This window comes from Rhamphochromis longiceps, linkage group LG3 (genome assembly GCF_057381845.1).
Source record: "Rhamphochromis longiceps isolate RC_006_pf linkage group LG3, R_longiceps_female_GT1.1, whole genome shotgun sequence".
NCBI lineage: Eukaryota > Metazoa > Chordata > Actinopteri > Cichliformes > Cichlidae > Rhamphochromis > Rhamphochromis longiceps.
In genome coordinates this window covers 39,724,463-39,751,232 of record NC_140559.1, presented here as the reverse complement: position 1 = coordinate 39,751,232, position 26,770 = coordinate 39,724,463, and the positions used below count along the sequence as shown (strand labels likewise).

General features: G+C 36.9%; 2 protein-coding genes and 1 long non-coding RNA gene across 4 annotated transcripts; 2 read left to right on the top strand and 1 right to left on the bottom strand.

The window, feature by feature from the left end:
- Positions 1–445: 445 nt before the first annotated feature.
- LOC146674640 (Fc receptor-like protein 5) lies at positions 446–12,397 on the top strand. Its single transcript, XM_085397250.1, has 14 exons — positions 446–557; positions 1,588–1,623; positions 1,851–2,117; positions 5,138–5,398; positions 6,028–6,294; positions 6,417–6,695; positions 7,966–8,250; positions 9,024–9,131; positions 9,269–9,284; positions 9,391–9,476; positions 9,651–9,701; positions 10,265–10,324; positions 10,695–10,754; positions 10,908–12,397. The coding sequence occupies exons 1-14, from the start codon at positions 521–523 to the stop codon at positions 10,994–10,996; spliced, it is 1,902 nt and encodes a 633-aa protein (XP_085253376.1). The 5' UTR covers positions 446–520; the 3' UTR covers positions 10,997–12,397.
- On the bottom strand, positions 11,598–20,296 carry LOC146674639 (uncharacterized). 2 transcript variants are annotated; one of them, XR_014909548.1, is made up of 5 exons: positions 20,102–20,296; positions 18,209–18,341; positions 17,953–18,075; positions 13,080–13,235; positions 11,598–11,703 (listed from the first exon to the last, which is right to left on the bottom strand). It is a non-coding gene; the product is annotated as an uncharacterized LOC146674639 (long non-coding RNA). The 2 variants fall into 2 exon arrangements; XR_014909549.1 differs by having other exon boundaries at positions 18,209–18,276.
- Positions 16,585–26,770, top strand: LOC146674638 (Fc receptor-like protein 5). Its single transcript, XM_085397554.1, has 18 exons — positions 16,585–16,716; positions 16,875–16,910; positions 17,107–17,373; positions 17,883–18,152; positions 18,243–18,509; positions 18,598–18,870; positions 18,955–19,230; positions 22,389–22,667; positions 22,773–23,048; positions 23,160–23,537; positions 23,653–23,928; positions 24,877–25,119; positions 25,599–25,706; positions 25,830–25,845; positions 25,931–26,028; positions 26,176–26,220; positions 26,323–26,382; positions 26,601–26,770. The coding sequence occupies exons 1-18, from the start codon at positions 16,680–16,682 to the stop codon at positions 26,744–26,746; spliced, it is 3,351 nt and encodes a 1,116-aa protein (XP_085253680.1). The 5' UTR covers positions 16,585–16,679; the 3' UTR covers positions 26,747–26,770.

Below are 26,770 nucleotides of genomic sequence, written 5' to 3'. Positions count from 1 at the left end.
AAGTCTGGAGTTATTACAGTATATACAAAAAGTCCATAGACAGCACTCTAAGCAACCAGGAAAAACTTATTACTAACCTGTTACTTTATTATCTAATGCATGATAGATATTTGTTAGCAATCTGAATCTGAACAATGTTTCTCGTTGTGTTTCTGGGCTGTAAAATGAACTAAAGTACTTCACAGTTAAAGCTTGTCTTTGACTTGTGTCTATCTCATTTTGGGCACTCAGTCAAGCTATTATTGTTTAGTTTCAGTATATATATATATTTTTTTACAGCCGTTCTGATAAAAATCTGCCTGATATGTTTCTGCAGGAGAGTATAAATGCATCACATGATGTGGTGGTCAGACTATGGTAAGTTGCTATTTCTGTGTAAAAGGAAGGAAGCAGAGAGAAGAAGTATTAAAAAGTCATTGCTTCCTTCACAGTTCTTTGGTATCTGCTGTGCTGTTGCTTCACTCTCTCTCTTTACAGAAAGTTGTAGAAGTTTTCAGACGTGTCACTGCTGGATGTGAGGATGGGAGCCACTTTGCTCTGTGAGCTGGGCCTATTCTGTGAGTACATCACTGACTTCTATTGTTTGATTCATACTGATCCATAAACATGTTTTAGTAAGAAGAACAGAGCATCAGTCATTTGTACCATTGCAGGTCATGTGATCAGAGGACTCTCATGTTTGTTACCAACGTGGTTGTTTGTAGACTGGATTAGATTTTAGTGCACTGACTCAGATCAGAGTGGAGCTGGTTTAGTTTATCTAACAAAGGTTTGTTTCTCCATCAGTGATAATTTGATGCTGATTAAATCGTAATATAAAATGTAACCAATAATAGTAGACAATGATAAAACGCATAAGGGCAGTGATTAAAGCCAGTGCTAGATTTTAACAGCATTTTATTGCAGAAATATTCTTCCTTAGTCCAGGTATAAAAGAGTACTCGACTAATCCTGCTCCTGACTAAATGAAACTTGCTTCCTAAAGGAAGATTAGAGCTCGTCCAGCCATAAATGGAGATTTAAAAAAGAAAACTCCCAGTAGGCAGGTTTAACTTCAGATGAATGTTGTTTGCTATAGAAGACAGATAAATATGTCAAAAATGATCAACAAATACCACCTTCTAGACAAATTCTTGTTGACAGAAGTGACCCACTGCAATTTGTCAATGACATCAATTTTTGAGATTTTTTTCTAATACATAAAGGAAATACTGGGGAGATCATTTCCCTTTTGGAACCCAGTCTTTCATCTGTTGCCCAAAGAGGATGGCCTGTACCATTTCAGGTCATGTGATCAGAGGACTCTCATGTTTTGTTTTTACCATGTTTGTTTGTAGACTGGATTCTATTTTAGTGCACTGACTCAGATCATAGTAGACATTGAAAATCTCCAAGTGTTTGCAGGAGCTTGGTAAGAAAGCGACTGGACTTTAAATCCTAGTGGGATTGTTCCTTAAGAAGGTCATTAACTCTCTATTGATCATGTGCCTCAAGAAATGAGACACATCATTACCAACAGTGTTTTATTTATGTTACATTTTAGTGTCTTTAGTTTGATAATGTCTGAAGTTTCTGTCTTTATTGTAGTGCTCTGTACGCTCCTCTGCAATGGACACGCTCAAGGTGACTGAACTGTTTTCACTTTTTCTATTTCTTCCTTTTTATTTAATAAAGATTATTCTCAACCTGTATGACTCTAATGCAGATCCTATTTGTGTTTCTTTTTTTTCTATTTATCACAGTATTTTCATTTTGTGTGAATATAAATAAAGTATTATCAATCAACATTCTGCCTTGAGCATTAAATAAGTATTTCAGATTGCTAATTGTCTGTTTGTGTTGGATTCTAGATGCTGTGCTAACTATTGAACCCAACTGGTCCAGTTATTTCATTGGAGAGTCTGTTACCTTCAAGTGTGACATGAATGAAGGAAGAGACACTGACTGGTATTACAAAATCAACAAGGATGGTCAAGACTATGTCCCCTACAGTGAATACAAAGACTACACATTAGAAATTAGCTCTGCAGGCCACAGTGGTAAATATCAGTGCTCTGGTAGCTGGAAGGAGTCACGTTATACAAAGAACAGTAATACTGTCCTTATAACTGTATTAGGTAAGTCCTCAGTGATTAATAATGTGATGATTCCTGTTAAAATACTCATCTGAATTATGAAAAATATGTGTTTAATAAGCCCTTGTGTGGTGTTCATATTTTTGTTACTCAGCCAGTGTTCATGGGTCTGGTGGACCCGCTAGAGTTTTGGCTTTCCAAATGAACACTATCAAACAATTTTATGTTAAATTACTCAACAGATGTTTACTTCGTCCCAATTACAAGCCCTATTGACAGCAAACATGGTTAATTTTTTCCCTTTACCTTTGTTGGATCACATTTATGAATTAATGTGCTTCTCGTTTTTTTTAAATTTTTTTCTAAAATGTTATAAAAAAATAAATCAGTTATAATCAAGTGGAGTGAGTGGAAAGACACATTTACACGTGAAGCAATATGTTTCACAACTAAATGGGATCAGCTGCTCATCAATGGTGACATTAGGCCCAGAGTTGTAAAACAGGGGGAGGTGGTGCACACACTTATCCCACACTGTCCTAATGGTAGCTAGCTTGCCTCTCTGCCGTCGAGCTGGTCTGTTGTCTCGGTTATCAAAAGGGATAATCCTGGAAATTTTGTGGAAGTTTTCCAGAGACATTGATGCACGGAAAGGTTCTTGCCGGTTTCTGCATCCCACAGGGATTCTGTGGATTCCCCTTTGGACCTAAAAACTCCTGCAAGGATAAGAACCCCAAAGTAGGCCATTGGAGTTCTTAGATGAATTTGGTCCATCTCCTTCCACCTCTCTCCAAAAACACACCTTCCTTCTAGATTACTGCAGTCCAGAATAATTTTCTGGATGGAATCTGGGATGAAAAGCTCAAATGAAGACTTGATGTCCTGCACATGAGTAACTGTCAGCCGTGTTGGCCCTGGCTTATCACAGTAACAGCTCTGCAGGGTGGCTCATTTCTTGGGCAAGAAGACCATTCAATTTCACCAGTTATTGACATCCATATTTCTTCACTTGCTGTCTGGTGGGCTTGTTCTGGTCCTGAGCTGGCTGCAGATGGGGTACTCGTCTTCGTTTTGTTACTAAATGGTGCTCAACCTCATCCTCTTCTTCAAAATCCCTGTCAGACTCTGAATTTTCAGAAGTGTGAAATATTCTGAAACCTCTTTGTCAACATCATCATCCGAAGCCTCTCTCTCTTCCAAAATCAATTGGATGGCCCTCGCAGCAGATAATCTTTTGCCATCTTGATCAGTTGTGATAAAGAACCACACTGGCAAAGTCTTATTTATAGTATTATGCCCCTAATTTGCAGGTGGGACAGGGTATGAGAAAATAAAATTTGGATCCCTCAAGAAAGAGGGTAAAATGTGTGGGAATGTAAGAGCAGACGGTGTTGATAGTTGAATTTTCAACAATGTTGCAACTTTGTGCGGGAGCAGGAGGGGAAGAAAACACTATCAGCAGCACCAGAAAGGAGGAAGACAGAGTGTGGGAACACAGGACCTACACTTTCAACACTTTTATTAGACCTGGGTCCAGTGGACCCGAACACCTTGTATGTAATGTAAATGCGTGGGGGGAGGTACAGTATGAGGTCATTGAAAATTAGTTCGGATTTATGTTCTTCACAGAAAATAAGCCAAAGCCAATGAATTTCAGGTTGAAAAAATAATTCATTGTTTAATTTTTCTTTTGAAAAAAGCTGAAAACAGGTCTCACAGACCCGAACACCATACAAGGGTTAATAAATGTTTCATTGAAAATATTTTATTTCTGATGTATTGAAACATTGAACTTTAACCATGACCATTGCATTTTACCTAACTTTGTTCACAGTACACACTACAACCAAAATACTCAGACAATATGTTTCTTGTCAGTACAACATGTGCATGTTTTAATGTATAACAAGAATAACTGTGGATGAAATTTAATTTAAATAATGAAAAAAAGAAACATCAAATCTCCATATAATTTAAGGTGACGATGTTTCTGTTGTCTAAATTTGGAACCAGGCAGATCCCTCTGAACCCATCGTGTGTTTCCTTCAACAGTGAACTGCATTAGTTTACATTCAGTGTGACTTCTTCAGGCCAAAGAATGGACAAACATTTGAACTGTGCTTATTTAGAGATCTACAACCTGAATTACCCGACTAACCTCAAAATTGTAGCTCTCTTACTATGTCAGAAAAAAATAAAATGATCTTAAACTGTATTAAAAAAAAAAATCTAAATTAGGATTAGCATTCAACTTTATTGTCATTACACATTTATAAATACAGGGTAAGGAAATACAGTTTGCATCTGATCAGAGTGCAAGAGTAGTAAGTGCTAAAAAATAGGAGCAATTATGCACAGATAAGGGTAGTATAAATCAATGGTGGGATAGTTATGAACAGATTATGTACAGAGAGAGCAAATATACAGATGACCTACAGGCAAATGTAAAGATGTACTGTGTATACATATGTACAGATATACAGATGTTCTGTATTGCTATACAGATGGGCAGAAATACAGATGTACTATGAACAAATATAAATCTTTGCTAAATATATACAGATGTGCTACATATGGTAAACAGATCTACAGAGTGCTATGAATATATTCACAGTGGAACCGTAGCGCTCTGAGCACTATAATAGTGAACAGTGTACACACTATACCAGACACTATACTGGTTCAGTGTCCTAAACTATAGCAGTTAACCAATGTAAGCATATTCTGAATGTTGAGAATGAATGACAGTCATGATAATGGTCATTAGGAGGGATAAGTGGGTGTGGATGGAAAGGTTCAGCAGGGGACTGAGTTCAGTAAGGTGACAGCAGTGGGGAAGAAGCTGTTCATAAACCTGCTGGTTTTAGTCTGTAGGGTCCGGTAGCATCATCTGAAGGGGAGGAGCTGGAAGAGTTTAATGGCAGGATGAGAGGAGTCCCTGAGAATAATGCGTGCTCAGCAAAGACATCTCTTCTTGGAAGTTGGAATTTAAATAAAATGAAAGCATATTTTAAAATGTTGTTCAATGGCTGTGTGTTTTCTTTTCGTCTTTTTGATAACAGCATATAGACCCTGGGCCACACTGACAGCAGGAACAACAATCATACCAGTAGGGGGCAGTGTGACACTGACCTGCTCTGTGCAGAGCTCTGATGGATGGAAATATGAGTGGTTCAGACGAACCCAAACAACCTATGAAGGTCAAATCAGAGATCAACAAAACAGAGATATCAGAGTATCTCAAGGAGGAATCTACCGCTGCAGAGGAACAAGAGGAAACCCAGTTTACTACACTTATAGAAGTGATGATGTCACCATTGAGAGTGAGTTCAGTACTTTCGTTTGAAATATACATTCACACATGATTATTAAACATACAATTTTAAGTTTTCTGTGTTGATTTCATTTTTCTATTTGTATCTAAACTGTTAATATGTGTAAACAGTTTCTAACACGCTGTAAATTTAAACTGCAGAGAAGACAGACAAGAGTAAAAAAAAAATCACAAAAAAGAAAATAATCTTTTTTGTAGATTTCATTGGTAGTGGGAAGATCATAATCTTAAAATGTTAAAATTTAGCTTTTTTTTGTTACCTTTCTTGTGCCCTTATGATATTTTGTTTGTTGCAAATCACAAGAGAAAAAGGGGGAACATCAAAAATGTATGTTAATGTAAAGTGGTCCTCAATGATGTTTTGATTGTCTAAACCTGCATACAGCCTTCTTAATCCATCATTGTGTATCCTTCATCAGAGAACTGTATAAGTTTACATTAATGTGACATTTCCAGGCCATAGAATGGACAATAAATAATAAAGAAGGGTAGTGATTTTGTTCTAACTGGGAAACTGCATAACATTAAAGCATTCTTTAGTAAAATGTAGCTTTTTAAAATGTGTCTATGCTCTTATACTGAATGAATTTTATTTTCACTCCTTGTTTTTGATAACAGCATATAGACCCAGGGCCACACTGACAGCAGGAACAACAATCATACCAGTAGGGGGCAGTGTGACACTGACCTGTTCTGTGCAGAGCTCTGATGGATGGAAATATGAGTGGTTCAGACGAACCCAAACAACCTCTGAAGGTAAAATCAGAGATCAACAAAACAGAGATATCAGAGTATCTGAAGGAGGAATCTACCGCTGCATAGGAACAAGAGGAAACCCAGTTTACTACACTTATATAAGTGATGATGTCACCATTGAGAAAACCAGTGAGTTCAGTAATTTAGTTTGAAATATACATTCACTCATGATTATCAAACATACAATGTTGAGTTTTCTGTGTTGATTTCATGTTTCTGTTTGTATCTCAACTGTTAATATGTGTGAACAGTTTCCAGTAAAGTTGTTGTAAAACAACGACCCAACTGGCCTCAGATATTCAGAGGTGAGACGATCACTCTGACATGTGAGGTGCAGGAAGGAGGTGAAACCACTGAGTGGGAGTATGAATGGAGAGGACCCAGGACACCCCCACAGTGGACACACAATAATGATGTGACATTCAGTGTTTCTGAGTCCAGCAGTGGAGACTACATGTGTAAGAGTCGACGCAGAGATGACTCATATTCTTCAACAGAGTGGAGTGAAGCCTTCACATTGTCAGGATCAAGTAAGTCATGTTTGTTGTGTGATCTCCATTTGACAAATGTCATAATGGTCAGCACAGGATGAATTCAATGGTCTACAAAGCATGTTACATTGTTAGTCAGACAAAGAGCTGCAGCTGATAGTAGCCTCATTGTAGACAGTTTGTCACCACTTTGTGTCATGAACTTTCAGCTGGTATAGAGACGCCAATGCTGACCTGCTGCTCCATCACCTGAGGACAATAATGACAGAAAAACAAAAAAAGAAAAAAACTGACAAGGTGGAAAAATTTATTATTACAAACAAACACTGAGGTGATGTCTGTGGAAATACAAAGTGGACTAAATGTGTGGGCTGAAGATGTAGCATATTAGCGATATTAAATTAGCCAACATTTAGAGATAGTAAGATTAATGTTTTTTCATTAATTACTAGTTTTCTTTGTGATTACAAGAAGTAATGCAATATTTTCCTTGTTCAGTTTCATTACTGTGGGGCGAGGCATCCTAGAGAGAGAGAGTGATTTGGTTGCATCAATCAACATTTTTAGTGACTGGTTTGTTTTGCCAGCTGAGGTGAACTGTGTGAAAAATGTTCTTCTTTCTTTTTTTGTCATGAAATTGATGCTTTCAAACACTTTATTTAAGAACTTTGCATGAACAGTGGTGGATAAATGAATGCATTTTGTTGTATTAATGGAACAAACAGTGATGTGGAAGTTTTTGATATTAGTGTGTATGTGTTCAACAGGAGGTTTATAGAGACAGAGATATGTTGGTATGTTTCTTCTGATCATGTAGGAAGAAGACTATTCCCTAATCAAAGCAAACTTACCATGAAAAAAATATTCTAATCAAATGAAAATGCTTTATGAAAGTCTGAAATTAGAAGAAATCTCATAAATAAAATGTTTCTATATTAAATTTGTCTGTGTAGCTGTGTGGGATGTGGGACTTATAAATTCCATTAGTAAGAAGTTCTGTGTCTTCTGTTGTGGTAATAAAAAGGAATCACACAGAATAAGCACAAGTATTATTTTATAAATCCAAAGAAGAATCATAATGCAACAGAAAAAAATAAACACTAAAAGAATAAAATGCATTATAGACATCTGTAAGATTACTCATACCATTTCAGTTTAGTCTTATTCCTTCCTATGTGTTGTTGGAAACTGGAGAGGAGGTTTACAAGAGGTAACATCAATGGAGACAACATCAGGGCCGTGTGATCCCAACCCATGTGTGTGGGGTATATATTCATATTTTCTTTGTGTCTTTGTTTAAACTCAACAGCAGATCAACCACAGGCCCAAGTAACTTCTGATATGAGAGACATCCCAGTAGGGGGCAGTGTGACCCTGACCTGCTCTGTGAATGCATCATCATCATCATCTGGATGGAAATACTACTGGTACAGAGATGAGAACTCCTCTGAACCTCTGACCACACAAGATGCAGTTTTCCACTCAAATGGACAAATCAGTGTCTCACAGGAAGGACTCTACAGGTGCAGAGGAGGAAGAGGAAACCCAGTTTACTACACAGAGGACAGCCAGTCAGTCAGGATTGATCGCAGGGGTGAGTTTTTTTCTTCTTCTAGAAACACAAAATGTGAAAAGTTAATGATCTGACATTTACACCTTTAGTGGATGTATGAATGGAAAACGACCAAACTTCCAACACAAATGAATTCAGGAAGTTAAATATGCTTTTAAAACCCGATGATGCAGACTACAACTGTGAGGGGAGAGTGCACACCAGGGTTCAACAGATTAGCGTGAATACTTGAGTTTGTCAGTATTCATTATGTTTTTATACAATACTTAGAATAGATGAAGATGTGAATCTACTTCTATGCTCACTCATCATCTACTGTATAATTATAATAATAATTATCATTACTGAAAAATTCACAGTGTCTGCAAACAAACGTAAATGTTCTTCTGAGCTTAAACATATTAGCACAGAGCTTTAAAGTATAAATACAAATTGATAAAATAGCGATATATACTTTTGTCTCTGTAAAGCTGACATTATGTATTTGAATTAGAAAACTATTCACAGAATTTATCAGCACTTGCATGAATCAAAATATGCTGTTGGTTTAAAGACCTTTGTTCATAAAGGAATGATAAACAGGTGATGTGAAATTCAAAAGGTTTTTTTTTTTTTAATCACTATTCAGGTAAATAGTCACCACAGAGAAATATGATAGTAAAACAAATAGAATATTTTCAGTTATTATTAGGAATAGTGATATTGTAAATAATACTATATTTTAAAATGTTCCCATGTGAATTATGTTAATAATCTGTATAAATGCATCTAATTAAAGCCTGGTATTATTACAGCAGCACCTGAAAGCTCTTCATTTCTCACTCCTTTGATCGTTGGACTCGTTTGTGGAGTTTTACTGATTCTTCTTCTTCTGCTTTTGTGTCGCTTCAAACAGTCAAAGGGTGAGACCATTAACCGTCTGATATTAAACTGAATATGATGTAAATAATAAAAATCACAGATGTATCCTGAACTCTCAATGTAATATTTCTGCACCACAACAGGTTACAATAAAAAATGCAATTGTCTTTTCTTACAGATTCATTCTTTACCAGGTTGGTTCAAATCTCCCCTCTCCTGTACTAGAACTACATCCTGTGTTTCTTATTATATCTACAGGTTTACTACTTTTTTTTTTTTTTTTTTTTTTTGTTCCACCAGGACTCGGAGCACAAATCAGAGCTCTGCAATGAACCACATGATCAAGGATGAAGCTCAACACAGTCAACATAACTCTACTGTCCAAGGTCAGCCTGATCCATGACAAGTTTTGTTGTTGTTGTTGTATTTATTAATTTATTTACTGACGATTTTTAAACTCCAGGTCCGATTTATCTGTTTCTAGTTTGCTGATTTAGAAGATAATCAAACCCATACATAAGAAATTCAATTTTTAACCTATCATTGGCTTGTTTTTGTAGGTGATGCTTGTGTTTATGAATCAATCAAAGACCACGATGACACACAAAATGGTAAAGTAGATACAGTAGCACAGATATATGAAGACTATGTGATTATTTGTGTTTAAACATGGAAGTTTTAGAAATCAGCTGCACACAGATAAGAAAACAAAGAGGTTGGACACTTGGTCCTTCCAGTGTAACACAGGGTCAGTTCAACTTTAAGATCAGTCTGTCCTACAAAACATAAACCACTGTGAATCTGTTTTATGAATCCATCTCATTCCTCCTGACTGATTATTCTCTAGTTTCACTTTTTGCTGGTGTTCCTGTCACTACTAACAGTATGAGACAACAACCAGTAATCAACCTCATGTCTTCATTTTTTAACTCTTTGCTTATATCCTTTTTTTGTTTGGTTGTTTTTACATTTCAGAGATTAATATTTTTTCTTTATTTTGGTATAATTGTTTTTTAAATGTAATTACGTTTTGTTTTCGTTTTTCTTATGCCAAGTTATGTATTAAACATCATTGTTTCTATGATCAGTGTGTTGTTGACTGACAGATATATAAATGTAATGAAAATGAACACACTTAACCTTTTATCCTGATCATCTGTCCATCCTCTCTCAGATGACAGTGTGTTGTATGCACAGGTCTCCCACGATAGATCTAAAACCAAGAAAGACAACGGTGAGTAAAGTAATATAATATATAACTTTTTTCTTGACTTCATTGACTACACCATTATTTCATAATTTTAAGAGGGTTATAATGATATCAGTTAGATATCATTGGATTATAGGGTCACTGACCTTAATAACCAGGGTGGAGGAAGCTTGAAGTGATCTGACACTGAAATGAGATTTAACACCAGCAGAGAAAGAAACAGGTTTTCAAACATGACAGTAACAGGTTGTCATAAAATCTCGTCTTCAATAGAGCGAAAATCTCCTTCAGTCAGTTCCTGTGATGAGTTACTGTAGGTGTTAACTGACAGAAATATAAAGGAAATTAAAGCCACTCGTTTTTTAATGCTGCTTATCTGTCCATCCTCTTTTAGATGACAGCCTGTTGTACGCACAGGTCTATTACACTAAAGCGAAACCTAAGAGACACAAAGGTAAGTAATGTAATCAAATAAGTACCTTATTTCTTTTGCTTTGGGCTTTACATGTTTTACACACCAAGGAAAACTGTATAAATAAATCAAGTTGTCACTTTGAACAAAGAGGCACTTGCAATGACATTTGACAAATCATTTCTTTATTTGCAGGAAAACCAGCTCCTGCAGCAGCTGATGAAACAGTTTATTCTGAAGTTAAATCACAAACAGCTCTGGGTAACTGTGCAGAAATAAAATAGCTTACATGTTGTGATTTGTTGCTGTAATAATGATCTCAAGTACTCAAGTTTTTAGGGAGTAAATTTAGTTCTAAATCACCTTTAATGACTGAATTATGCTGCATCATTTCTTTCAGATTAATAACAAGATCTGCAAAACCAACTGGATCAGTGACAAAACTGAATTAATTCCATTAGAAGTAAAGAGATCATTGGAGAAAATGAGATTATGCACTGTTTTGTAAAATGTTTGTAAAATGTTCATTGCACCAACTCAGAATGATACTCAGTTGTCAGTTTGGCCAACATGTGCTTGTGTGCATGCCTGACAATGTTGGAGCATTCGAATAATGAGACAATGGTGTCCTGGGGATCTCCTCCAAGATCTGGACAAGGGCATCTGAGGTCCTGGAGAGTCTGAGCTGCAGCATGGCAGCTTCAGATGGAGAGAAGCATAATGTCCCAGTTGGATTTTGGTCAGGCGAGTGTGGGGACCAGTCAGTGGTATCAATTCCATAATCCTCCAGGAACTGCCCGCATACTCTCAACACATGAGGGTGGTCATTATCATACCAGGAGGAACCCAAGACCCACAGCACAATAGGGTCTGACAGTGGGTGACAGACTCTTGAGCATGCACTGAATTGGCATCCTAGAGGAGTTGGACATCCTGTACAACCTCTGTAGCATCCAGGGATCGCCTCACCCTGCCACTAACGATGATGACCCTAGCCAAATGCAAAAATAGTGAAAAAAATAGTCAGAAGAGATGAGGAGGGAAAAATGTCAGTGACCTCTACCTGTAAAACAAGTTTGGGGGGTCGTTTCATTGTTGCCCCTCTAGTGTACCTAGTGTTAACTACATTTTCTGCTACTTCATCGAGGATAGACGTTTGAGTGATGTGATGCTAAACACTGATTAAAAATAATTACTTTAATTTTTTTTTGAGCAGTGCATATTTACAGATGTTTCCTGTGTTGTTTCTAAAATCATTTGATGTGTATGATAAGCATACATGTTTCTCTTCCCCTGCATGAATTAAGCATCACTTGACATTTTTCTATAAAGTTGCTTTTCTTCTTTTAACAGCTTTAGGAAAAGATCAACTTTAAATTTTATTTTATGTAAGCTGCTTGGAGAGCGGCAATTGTGTTATATGAATATGTGTTTCCTATAAGATATTTAATCTCAAATATTGTTAAATCTACAGTCTTGTTTGTTGAAAAACAATTTTTCTTGTTTTCTTGTTTCTGCGCTTCATTGCTCCAGATAGATCTAATTCACACATGGCTGATATCATCCACATATTTTAGTTTCTGTCAGTGTAAGATTTAGTTCTTCCTCCCAGCTGTTACCAGGTGCTTGTTTAAAGCAGACTTTCTTATTTTAAGGTGATTATCTTATAAAATAAAGCATTTTAAGGTGGCTATTATTGTGAGTTGTTGTTAAATAAACAAAATTGATTCAAATTGACTTGAACGTTTGTGTTCTAAACACTAAAGTAAGTTAAGTGCTATCAGATCATACATGGCTCAGAGTGGGGAATGTTCATGAACCCAACAGCTGTACATGGGAAGAGAAAGACAGAAATAATAATTATATGTACAGTCTGACTACAGGATTTACTCTACTGTTAAAAATAGGAGCCTAGATATTGATCTTCAGAGGTACCAACAAATACACAGATTACTGTCTTGCAACTGCTGATGCCTTGGGTGTTGATGAGGGTACTTGTTCATCAAACACACTCAGTGATACAGTATTTATTTGTTTGTTTATTTGTTCAGTTTTACAACAAATACATCATCTGGTTATTTTATAAATATAGAAAGATTGTCTCATTCTTGGCTTTAAAAAAGGAGCAGGATTGTGAAAGTGTTTAGACAGCAGATATGATGATTCAAAGGTAATAGATAAAAACACTAATAATTGCAGTACATCAATTTAAAATTATAATAATATTCTAATGAAGTTTTGACTGTCTCAGCTTAGAAAGAACACCCAATAAGTTATTGCACTCAGTAACTGAAGTAGACCCGTAGACTTTTGTTTTCAATAACTTTCATAGTGTAAAAGCCCTTTGATTACTTTATCATTTCTTACTGGTCTATATCCTGTTCTTTTTGTGCAAATACAACATGCCCAGTGTGAGTCATCTACTCATCCATCCATTTGCTGTAGATTAAAATTTCCATATTCTTCGGTCACAGAGGGGCTTGAACCTCTCAAGGCAGGGTGTAACCTGGAGAGGTCACCAGTCTATCAGAGAGTCAACAGAGAAGGAAAGAGAAAATCACTCACAGCTCCAGGGAATTGCAAATCACTGATTGACCTAACATGCATATGTTTGGAGGAAGCAGACGTACTCTGAAAGAACCCACACAGGTATAGAAAGAGCCAATCCAGACTCTAGTGCAGCAGTGCCACTGTCAAGTTAAATGCTGCTGTTCTCTGACATGAATACCTCGTCTTCCATGTAGTTCCATGGTAACAAGGTTGTGCCAGATAAACCCAACAGTTTCCTGACGTGGTCCCCGAGTTTCTCTTGTGATGGCCTGCCTTTTGTCTCTTTCTCTGTCTCCTGTTGGTGTTTGTGTGTGTGCTTGTGGACATGTGTGGACATGAGCTCCACTCATTTTCTCTGCTGCCCCATTGGCTGCTCTCCTGTAGAGGATCAGCTGATCAGATTCACCTGCTTCACCATTTCTAATCAAGCTCAGTATTACGACGGAAGCAGATACTCAGCTGTTGCCATATTATTGTGTCAGTGAGATATGTGCTCTGCTTCTTTCTTATATGAGTTTCTGTTTGTCTTTCAGTGGAATAATCAGTCTCTCTGTGTGTATCAAGCCCCCTGAGTTTCAAACAACAGTGCTTTACTTGGAAAGCCTCAATACTTTCACCGCCATTCCCAAATATCTAATGCACGGATGTCAAACTCCAGTCCTCGAGGGCCGCTGTCCTGAAACATTTCCATGTGTCCCTGCTGCAACACACCTGAATAAAATTAATAGGTCATTAACAAGAGACTAGAACTTGAAAGAATGCTGAGGTGGCAATTCAGCCATTTGATTCATGTCACAGCAGCTCATGAGTGAATGAACGTGGTGCAATAAAATTGCTTTAAGAAGTAAATTATTCCAAACAATTACATTTATTGTAAAATGTAATTTTACAATAAATGTAATTGTAAAATTACATTTATTGTAATTTTACAATTACAATAAATGTAATCCAACAAGACTCCAACAAAGACAGAAAGTCAAGATAAAGTGAGAAAGCAAAGCTCAGGGTAATCAAATTTAGAAATGTCAAACAAATAGTCATAAGTAGGGTTAGGGCACAGGTGTCAAACCCCAGGCCTCGAGGGCCGGTGTCCTGCAACACAGCTGATTCAAGTGGCTAAATTACCTCCTCAACATGTCCTGAAGTTCTCCAGAGGCCTGGTGATGAACTAATCATTTGATTCAGGTGTGTTGACCCAGGGCGATATCTAAAACCTGCAGGACACCGGCCCTCGAGGCCTGGAGTTCGACACCCTGGGGTTAGAGGTTGTAACCTCAGCATGCAGTCGAGTTCAATAATTTCTTGCTAATGACCTACTAATTTTATTCAGGTGTGTTGCAGCAGGGACACATTTAAAAGTTTCAGGACAGCGGCCCTCGAGGACTGAAGTTTGTCACCCCTGCATTAGAGATTCACCAGCTGCTTTGTCTGTTTCTATTCACACGTGAACAAACCCGTCTGTGAGTGGGTCTATCATTCTGCCGATCCATGACATCGCCACCAATCTAATATTGTCGTACAACTAGGGTTAACCTGAAAGCATTATACAGGACACCAAGTGTCTATTCAGCCTAGTTATAGCTTTGCTCCAAGTGTGTTTTTGAAGGGGGAAAAACCTCCGATTAACAATCTTGCGACCTCAGTAAAGTGCTATCATCAAAGCACATGGTTTTGGGTAAATTGTCAGTGGGAGCTAACAAATAACTGTTAATAACTTTCAGCTTCAAATATAACAACATTTTAAAATACAAACATACTAGAAACATATATGTGAGGAGCAGTCACACACAAATAAATCACTAGATACTGAGGTACAACCCCAGGCTTGGGTGACTTTGGTATATTGTATTCTTTTGATGTTGCATTTTGAGTTTTGTATTTGCTAACTTAAAGATTTTATTACTAGTTAGTTTAATTGAATTTATATTCCCTGCACTTAGTTTTAGTTATCTGGGTTCTCTTCCTGGTCATAGTTAGTTATATTTTGTTCCTCTTTTTCACTCATCTTGCTTAAGTCTTGTTACGTCAAGTGTCAAGTTTTGATGTTTGAGCAACAAATATTTATCTGTGCCATGTAGTATTTTTGTCCTTAAAAGTTAAAACTGCATATGTTACAGCTGTACTTTTCTAACCTGTATGCGTCTGCTACTGTGCATGACATTTAATTTTGAACATAAAATGTGGTATTTTTGCTTGAGAATTCTGGTCGTGGGATGAGTTTCGCTGACAAACCTGCCACGCAATGGATGACTATGTTGTTCCATTTGTCATTCTGATTTCCTAGTAGGTGAAACAACTCATATATTTCAGTATCTTAGTTGTAGTTTTTTAATGCAAAGACCTTTATTCCTCTTTCTTGCATGAAGCAACTATTTTCTAACATTTCACTCTACACTTCCTCATTTATATATATAAAAAAACACAACAGCGGACTTTTTATTCAAAACCACAGGAGTGTCAGATGCTGTAATACTTTTATAAACCCTGTTGATCTTTAACTGTATAGCATTTTTAATTGCACATCTTTCCTGAATGCATTATAAATATATAAAGAAGTTTGTTTGCATATGTATGAAGCTCAATGTCTGAGATGATGTCAAAGCCCTGATCTAGCAGCACATTGCAAGGTGTGAAAAACAAGTTGAGCTCATCAACCACATGCTAACCGTCAGTGTCATGGTCCCCTAGTCCTCCTAAACTTCCTGCTCCAAGTTTAGTTTTTCTCCCTATCTCTCTCTCTCTTCTGTGCATGTGTGTCTGTCTATGGGTGGGACCCACTACAGGTTCCTGCCTCTGGCTGAATGCAGCTGCAACAATCTGCCACCCACATCATCTCATCGGGAAGCCACTACATAAAGCATTAGCTGAGGCTCCTTCTTTTTTCTGGGTTTTTTTTAAAGCATTATTGTTCTAACAATCTGCCCCTGAGAAAATCTACATTCAGGCTTGAATTTATTTGCTACCTTCCGTTTGAACCCCAGATTTTAAGTAGTCTAAGACATAACAATGATAAATTGTTCCATTTTTTTTTCTTTAAATTTGTTTTTAAATTAAACCGTTGGTGACACTCTTATAATCTTAAAACACTACGACAAATCACTTTCCCAAACATTATTATCTGAGCAGTTACAATTTACTTTCAGAAGCAGGGATCATATATAATGTCAGCTCTGCATACTGTCCACAGTAAAACAGGAAGTATCAACAGTTAAAAATAAGATGTGTCATCAGTGTCCTCATGTAGGGCTAAAAGAGAAGTAGCAGTGAAGGGCTGAACACATAAAACGAGGTTGCAGAAAGCCTCTACTCCCATAATCAGGTGAAACATTACTATTTTCTCACATTCTGGGTTTCTCACTTCTGTTTCAGTGTTTCTGTTGTCAGTAGCAGTGACAGAATTTCAGGCTCATTGTGAGGATGGGGCTCACTGTGCTCAGCGTGCTGTCCTTATTCTGTGAGTATAAGAAACTTCCTTTATTTGACCGATAAAGACGGAACTATATTGAGTGCTAAATGTTTGTCCAACTATTGATACTACTGGTAAAATTCTATTCATTAAAAAGGCTTTTATTTGCGACATGTGACCACTGATGATTGAATGATATGTTACAGTGCTGAATATTACCCTCTGCTGTGGAGACGCTCAAGGTAAGTGAACAGCTTTCTTCCTTTTTTATTTTTCTATGGATTGATGTGTGAATAACATTCTTGTTTTTTCTTCATTTTTGCAAATTATATTAAAAATACATTAATAATTGCTTGTAAAGTGAGAAATCTTCCTCTGCATTAAGACAAAATCTGGTCTGAACTTTTTCTGTGTGTTTATGTTCATGTTGGATTTTAGATGCTGAGCTGAGCCTTAAACCAAACGTGTCCCATTTATTTGCTGGAGAGTCTGTAACCTTCATCTGTGACATGAGAGAGGGAAATGCCACTGACTGGCTTTACAAATTCAACTGGAATGATCAAGAAATGGTCCAATTCAGTAAAAGTAGCTCCTACTCACTTTACCTGACAGCAGAGCTGAGTGGGAATTATCAATGTATTGGTCATCGCAATGGCTTGAAAGATTTTACAAAACAGAGTAATAACCTGACTCTGTCCATATCAGGTAAGCAACTGTATCATATTTATTAGACTTTCATTCTCCAGTAGCACAGCTGTGTTAAATCCAGCATCAGAGTTTCAGTTTATGTTATTCCAAAGTTTCTGTTTAGTATTTTTCTTTTATTCTTGTTGATGTAATGATCTCTGCACAGCAGGGAGTGGACAGTAACATTAAGCAGACATTTCCTGCTAGGTTACAAACTCAGAGTCGACCTGTGAAGGCTGAAAATGTAGCAGGAAGTAAATATGTCAAGTACGATGTAACTTTCAGCTGAGCGTTGTGAAAACTGGTGAAGATGACACCAAATTAGGAAGCAGTGTGAACTTTAGCATAGTGTATGTTATATATAGTATGATGTATGAGAGACGTGAGAAGAACTGGTCACATGAGATGCTGCCTTGATGAATTACTTCAGCCTTTTATTCTACATATTATGAGAAATTGTTAACGTTGAGGTTTTCCCAGAAAAAAAATGCATAAATAAGAAAAACAACATATTCTAAATCAAACAGCACTCAGACCCACGGCGACTATAACAGCAGACAGGACAACTATTCCAGTGGGGGGCTCGGTGACACTGACCTGCTCTGTTCAGGGCTCTGCTGGCTGGAATTTTGATTGGTTCAGACAAGTACCAGATTCTCGTGAAGTAGCAATTAATACGAACACTTTGCAGAACTTCATTAATGTCTCAGATGAAGGCATCTATCGGTGCAGAGGAAGAAGAGGAAACCCAGTTTTCTTCACAAGTCTCAGCAAAGTGTATCACATTCAGAAAACATGTGAGTTTGATAACTTTTTGTAAGAAATTAAAGAACAAAGATTTATGATGACCAACCTTTTCTTTATTAATTCATTTTCGGTATGAAAAGTGTCCAACAGGGCCTTTGTGACTCTGCAACAGAACTGGACTCAGATATTCAGCGGTGAGATGATCACCATCAAATGTGAGATCCAAGGAGGAGAAAACACTGAGTGGCAGTATGAATGGAGAACAACAAGCTCAAAAACACCTCCCACACACAGTGAATACAACATCAGCAGTGCTTCATTTTCCTACAACGGGCAATATTGGTGTAAGGGTAGAAGAGACTTGTTCTTCTCAACAGCTTGGAGTGATGCTTTTACACTAAAAGTCTGTAAGTAAAATCACCTTTGAGTTTATTATCTACTCTTATTCATCTGACCAGCTATAGAAAAACATCTCTGTTTTACTCTAACAAACAGCAAACAAACCCAGACCCACAATCACTGCTGAGAGAAGAACTATACCAGCTGGAGGCAATGCAACACTCAGCTGCTCTGTGGGGAGCTACAATGAGTGGAAATACTTCTGGTTCAGACGTGCCTCAGTCTTTTCAGAAATTCAGGTGATTAGAAACAAAGAACCAGATCAAATGATCACTGTCACACAGGGAGGTATCTACTACTGCAAGGGAGGGAGAGGAAACCCAGTTTTCTTCACAGAGGACAGTGATCCAATCACTATTGAAAAAAGAGGTGAGTTTAAGCGTTTTCATTTGGATTAACATGGGATGCAGAAATATTTAAAACTCGACCAATTAGATTTTTGTTTTTGTAAAGTTTCCAGCAAAGCAGTTGTGTCCCTGGAGCCCAGCTGGCCTCTGATATTCAGTGGCGAGAAGATCACTGTTAGATGTCAGATTCCTTTAGGTGGAAGCACTGAGTGGGAGTATGAGTGGAGCAAACCCGACTCAAGCACAGTTATGGCAAATAATGCATACTTAAATCTTAATGCATCTGTGATCAGCAGTGGAAGCTACAGGTGTATGGGTAAAAACAAACAGGAGCTGTATGCTGTGACAGAGTGGAGTGATGTCATCACACTGACAGTCTCTGGTAAGAAAGTTTCATTTTGTTATGCCTATATAAGGCACAAGCGTAACATTATATAATAACTACATAGTGTAAGGCATTAATGATCTATTGGTGCATCGTTGATTATTTATAAAAACCTTATGGCATAATAAACATTACAACTAATAATGATGAAATCATTATTCTTCATTAACGGGTCATAGCATGTTTAATGAGCATTTTTGTTGTATATAAATGACTGTTTTGTAAATTAAGCATTTCATCAAGTATAAAACGCTTAAACCTAATAGCAGTAGCATTATGTCAAAAGTGTAAGTAAAAAAAGTATTCAGATGCACATTTATGCATGTAAGGACTCGTTTTTTATCAACTAGTAAGAGAGCTTCGTCATGAAGTATTTTCAAAGGAAAAGTTTAAGGTCATTAAAATCTAATGAAAACGAAGATGCTGTTAAAGAATTTATGTGAATTCGATAAGCTGGGCAATACTATTTAATTTGAGAACCAAGAAGCAGAAGGTAAAACAGCATCATAGTCTGAAATACATGCGTCATAAATCTGTGTGGGACATAAGGTCTGGTGTGTGTGTCCCTTTTCCTGTGTTGGACAAGTCACTGAGTAAGTGAGGTTAAATCTTTCAACAAGATGAAGACATTAGATATTAAATATTATAATATTAAATAATAATATTAAAACCACCAACAATTGAAAGTGATCATAATTCAGGGTTATTTCACCCACAAACTCTGCAAATTCTATTTAAAAATCTTAGTGGTAGATCAGAGTGCACAGCACAGTATAAATGTCGACATTGGAAACTGGATTTGAAAACAGTTGCTAACCCCCACCTCTGCCAGTAGTACAAAGTAGTTGTAAGAATAGGCTGGACTCACCATCACTAAGACAAGCATCTGTGGGAAACATAAAATCCTGTGAGGTGAAGAATTCATTTAACAGAAAAGCCTTGTTTGTTAATGATCTAAGCAGATGAAGAGTACAAAGGCAGCTGGTCCTGATGTCACATCAGTGGAGGTATGGAGATGTCCAGAAGAGAGGGCAGTGGGCCTTTTAGTCACATTTTTTGACACAAGCCTGAGGAATGGAGAACTGTATTGGTGCAGATTTTCAAGATCAAGTGTGAAATGTAGAGCTGTAGTAACAGTGATAAAACTGATGAGCCATAACATGAAAATATGGGAAACAGTTGTTGAAGCTAAGTTGAGAAGGGTGGTGATGATTAGTGAGCAAGCAGGATGGAGTCATGGCTATAGGGCATTGCAGATGTGATATTTGCTTTGAGAGTGTCGATGAAAAGGGTAGAGAACGTCAGAATTGAATGCAATTCAATTTAATATAAATTTGAACAATACTGGGAGATCAAAGTAATATAGTTATACAATTAAAAAGGACTTTGGGGAATTATCTGCAATATGTACCTCTTAAAAAGTGCAATGTCTTGGGGTACTCTCATATTTATTTCCTCTTGAAATTGCTAAAATCACACATAGATGTATCATATCAAGTGTACGTGATTAGAACTTTGTGACTAAGCATTTGTAATGAAGCTTTCCATGTTTAAACCTTTACACACTTAGTTTGGTGTGCTCCTGACTGTTGAAGTGAGAGTGAACAGAATGATATATATATATGTATATAAAAAAATAAAAATAATATATATATATATATATATATATATATATATATATATATATATATATATATATATATATATATATATATATATAATTAATTTTTTTTTTCTTTTTGGGTTGGTTATTCACCTGCTGTTAAGTCAATATATCTGTGAAGGTTCTCAGTCATCCAGGTCATCGTAGTCTGAGGAGCTTGGAAAGAAAAGTGTCTGGACTTCTTTAAGTTCCTTGAAGACGTTTCACCTCTCATCCGAGAAGCTTCTTCAGTTCTAAGGTCAGAACTTAGTAACCTTGGGGGGTTACTCCCACTGGGTTTAAATCTGGCACTCTCCGCCATTTAACCTTAGAACTGAAGAAGCTTCTCGGATGAGAGGTGAAACGTCTTCAAGGAACTTAAAGAAGTCCAGACACTTTTCTTTCCAAGCTCCTTAGACTACCTGCTGTTAAATGAGTTTCTTCTACCAAAATAAATAATAACAAAATTAGACTTTGATATGTGAATATTCCTTATTAAGAACTGAATATTCAATGTGCAGTCCTAATTTTTTCATAACAGTGCATTTGTTACCAACAGATGACTGCAAAAATAAACTGAGTTTGATAAAAGCATATAACTGCAAATGTTAATATTTCATATATGTGATGCAAACATACATACTTGGTACAGGCTGAGTGCTACTGAATAAGGCTACGTTCACACTGCAGGCGAAAGCGCATCGAATCCGACTTTTTTGACCCTATGCGACCCATATCCGATCATGGTATGACAGTTTGAACAGCACAAATCCGATATTTTCAAATCCAACCTGGATTTCTTGCGTATGTGGTACTGAATTAGATACATATCTGATGTTTTAGAAAGCGACTGCTGTTTGAACGGTCATGTCGCATTAAATCCGTCTTCTGTGTCACTGACACAAGACAGACGCCAATTATCAGCGCCGGAGACGACACTCCTGGCCATCCCGTGTAGATGTTAGTGAAACTGTTGGGAAGACAACGTTGGAGAAACGTGAACATTTTATTTTTACGGTATAATCTGCAGATTCTGACAGAAATCTGCAACTATCCTTTGAAGCACCGCTCCTCTCTTAAACAGCAATAAGGATCATTATTTGGCCATATGTAAATAACAAAAATAATTTTATAACTTAAAGCAAAATTGGGAAACATAAAGTCTGAAACAAGTCTTTATATTAAAGCCATCAGTCAAACAATATTGTTTGGTCTGGGTCTAAACAGAGCGCGTTGTGTGTGACGTCTTCTTTTGCGCATGCGGGCCGCTTTGAGCGTTCACAGTAGAGCGCGTTTGCTGTCACATTTTATTTATAGTGTGAACAAGCAGACAAAAAAATCTGATTTGATCAAAAAATCTGAATTGAGCATTAAGACCTGCAGTGTGAACGTAACATAAGATATACTATGTATCCTTTAAGAATTGCTTGTAAAATTGTAATTGTCTCTAAAGCAAAGGGGCAGTAATTGTTTCACTGTAATTTTATTATACTTTTTTTTCTAAATTAAACAGGAAACAGACCAAAGGCCAGCATCAGTGCTGACAGTAGAGTCTTTCTAGAAGGTGATACAGTCACTCTGACCTGCTCTGTGACACCCTCCACTACTGGTTGGAGTTACTACTGGTACAGAGGCAAGAAAACCTCAGAACCACTGACGATGGCAGAAGTTGTTCTCCACTCTGATGGACAAATCGGTGTATCACAGGAAGGAGACTATTGGTGCAGAGGAGGACGAGGCAACCCAGTTTACTATACAGACTACAGTGATGTGATCAGTATTAAAAAAACTGGTGAGTCATGGTGAATTTCCCTTTATTTAATTAATGGAAGATGTTAAAAAGTAATTTAATTAGTTATTTATTTTTATTTATTTATTTATTTTTTCTGTTTAACAGTTAGAAACAGGCCTGCTGTGACTCTGCATCCAAACTGGCCTGAGGTATATAGAGGAGAGACAATCACTTTGAAATGTGAGATCCCAGGAGAAGACACTGAGTGGGATTATGAGTGGGCAACTAGCAGCTCACATCAACCTCCAAACCAAAATGAATACAAGATTAACTCTGTTTCTACATCACACTATGGGCACTACTGGTGTAAGGGCAGAATGAGAAGTACACAACAGAATTCAACAATGTGGAGTGCATCCTTTGAACTAAAGATAGTTTATGGTGAGTGAATTATAAATGTAATGTGAATTGTCTGCTTGCATTTATTAACAGACAATCTGCCCTTAAGGTTCTTGTACATGATCTCACTCTGAAAAAATAATTTTCCAATAGAACGTCATCCTGTCCTCACTGTGTCTCCATCATGGCTGAGTCCTGGAGCCTCAGTAACTCTGAACTGTGAGGTTGAACATCCGTCTGCAGGATGGAGCTTCTACTGGTATAAACTTATTAAACAGGAGTCAGGCATGTATCACCCCTACCACTATTACCCCTATGACTATTACTCCAGATACAGACACTGGATTCATGATAATAGACTTAATCGCCTCTACAAGTATGAATTATTACCTGGAAGCATCAGTGGGACTGCACAGGACTCCTACATCATTCATGGACAGACACACACAGCAGGATATGTATGCAGAGCTGGAAGAGGAGACCCAGAGTATCACACTGATCACAGTCAACCAAAGTTTGTCTGGTCTGCAGGTCAGTATTTTTGCTCCTAATTCAAAAAGGTAAAAATAAGTGTTACTATTGCATTCACAGTCTTCAATCTATTAATCTATCAAGAAAAAAATGACAGTTCTTGTTTTTCCTCTAGATTTAAATTCAGCAGCCTCTCTCACAGTCAGTCCTAACAGAGTGCAGCACTTCATTTATGATTCAGTATCTCTGAATTGTTCTGGAAACTCTTCTCAGTGGAAAGTGATGACATTTACTCAGGACGGCTATCTGAGAGAACTCCGGGAATGTGGAAACCGGGGGATAATGACTGAATCCACATGCAACATAGATTATCTCCGGTACCAAGATGCTGTGTACTGGTGTGAGTCTGAATCAGGACAGTTCAGCAATGGAATCAACATTACTGCACCTTGTAGGTCTTTACATCCCTAATTCTAAAGAGTTTGGATGCTGTGTAAAATATAAATTAAGAAAGAAAACAGTATCTATGTTTAAGCTTTTAAAATGAGAAACTGTATAATTGCATGAAATAAGTCATTTTAAATGTGGTGGCAGCAACGCATCACAAAAAAGGGAGAGGGCCACATTTACCACTGTGTAGCATCTCCACTTATTTTAACAGCAGTCTATAAACATCTGGGGACTGTAGAAACCGGCTGCTGGACCTTTGGGAGAGCAATATTATCCCATAGTTTTCTGATAGAGGCTTATATCTGCTCAACAATCCTGGGTCTTCTTTGTCATGTTTTTCATTTTGTGATACACAAATTGTTTTCAAATGGTATAGTAACCTTGAAACACTGACTAATCTGCAACAAAAAAATCTATCCTTGCTGCAAGTCATCTTATTACAATGTGTATACAGCAGAATAGAACATGTATTTATACAATGTTTGACATGTTTCATTATATGGTTCAATATCTACATTTTTGAAATATATTTTCCACATAATTACCAAGAGTTTAGTTTTCTATTAAGTGGCACCAACAGGATTTAAATTCACAGTACAGCCATTGCACACATTGTGCTCATTTCTGAGTTATTTATTTATTTACAAATAACTCCAACACTGCAGAGGATGAAGCAGAAATGTGAGCCCATGATTATAGGTGTGGTAATAGCTTTGTGTCATAACAGTATTCATAATTATGAGACGACGTAGCCAAAAATGCATCTGAAATCCAGCTATAGCTTAAATGATCATGCTGTGGTTAAAAGTGTGAGGAAAAATAATACTAATAAAACATAACAAAGAACAGGATTAGAGCTGTTGATGCCACCGTCTTCATTTACCAAACAAGGATGGAAACAGTAGACTTTATGTTGGCAAGTTCTCTCATATTTTAATGGCTTTTACAGATACTGATGTGATCCTGGTGAGCCCTGTCCATCCAGTCAATGAAGGGGACTCTGTTGCTCTTGGCTGCAAGTTGAGGACAGGAAACTTCAATTCCACTGTTGCATTCTACAAAAATGGGAAACTAATTCAAAATGATGACCGAGAAAAGCTAAATATCCCTGCAGTGTCAAAGTCTGATGAAGGTTTCTACAAGTGTGACTATTCAGGGCATGAGTCACCAGAAAGTTGGATGTCAGTAAAAGGTAAGTGTGAACGATACAGTTGTAGACAGAAAAGAAATACCCTGTTGTCTCTGTTTCAAAAGATTTAAACAAAAGGCTCATAAAATAAAACCAGCCGGCCAGTAGTGACAGTCTACAAAATCTAAGTGTGAAAATGAAGAAGATTAAAAGGTTAAAAGAAGGTTAAAATGGTCCTGCCCACGTAAAGTATGCAAACCCTTATTTTGAACTAAAACTGTATTTTATAGTTTGTATGTTTAGCCATTTTTATAAATCGTTGATTATTGCATCTTCCAGTCATTACTGTGTAACCCTTTACAATATTTTTCATCTCCACAGTTTAAAGAGATGACTTTCTGATTTAACAAAACATTTACAGACATCTTCAGACACACCAGAAAATGCCTGTCAGGTTCAAAGTGTCCTTTGCCCTTGATGTATCCCATTGATTGGGTTATATCATTATAGATGAAGCTAATTTTTACACTTTATCATTACAGGATCCAGATCTTCACTTTCTGTCTCTCTAATCACGGGGCTGGTTAGTGGTGTCTCACTGATTCTCCTGCTGTCCCTGCTGCTCTGTTGTTGGCACAAAAAATCAAAGGGTGAATTTTTTATTTATTTTTATTTCATATATTAACTGCCAGACACTGCCATGGTATGGACAATTATTGTGTTTATTTGTAATACTCACCCATTTAATATTATTACTACTGTCTTCTCCATAGGTGCACTTTGTATCAGGTTGGTAAAACACTCTTGTCTTGTCTCCAGTAAACAAACACTATGTAACACATTCATTGTAACTTGAACCTGTTTAAAACCTCAGACCAGCCCAGTCTCAGGAAACCAGTCAGGCTGCTGCTACAGTTCAAACTATGAGCCAGGATGAAAATCAGCAGCAAATATATTCCTCTCTTCTTCACGGTCAGCCACACACCTGTTACAAAATAAGAGCATTTACAGCTGAACCTTTCTATACTCATGTTTATATTCACAGTTATAATATAGCTGCAAGTTTACTGCACACAGAGTGATTATTTTGTCATTGTCTTAATTCTCACTGACCCAAAGGTGACATGAACGTCTATGAGTCATGCAGACCTTCTGAAAACACTGGTACAGTATAAGATATGTCTTTGTTTTTATTAAAGATTAGATCAAAATCTTATTTTTACTGAGAAATAAAAATCTAAAATAGTACAATTGTCCTCATTTTAGGTGGACGGACAGATGACTACAGAAATATCTCTCTTCAGCTCAGAAGTGTCGAACAGAGGAGTGAGTACAAAAAATATGAAAATACAAAACAGATTTTGAATTATAAATGTAAAGACATCATGTAGCCAAAAGCATGTGCACTTCTGAAATCATACCTGTAAATATATGTAACATTTAAGTTTCAGTGAATAAAATCTCATTTGTATACTGTACCATTTAAATTTTCAAGGCCCTTCAGAGTCATGATACCCACATATATTTTCCGTGTTAATATACAGGAAAGCGTGATGATCCAGAGGAAACTTCTGACTACCATAATCTAGATCCAAACTCAGCTACAGGTACAAATATTAAATGTACCAAATATTTAGTTTCAGGGATGAAATATGTATCACATATGTGTGTTGGGCTACATGTGTGTTAACTTCAAGGGAGCTTTAATTAGATG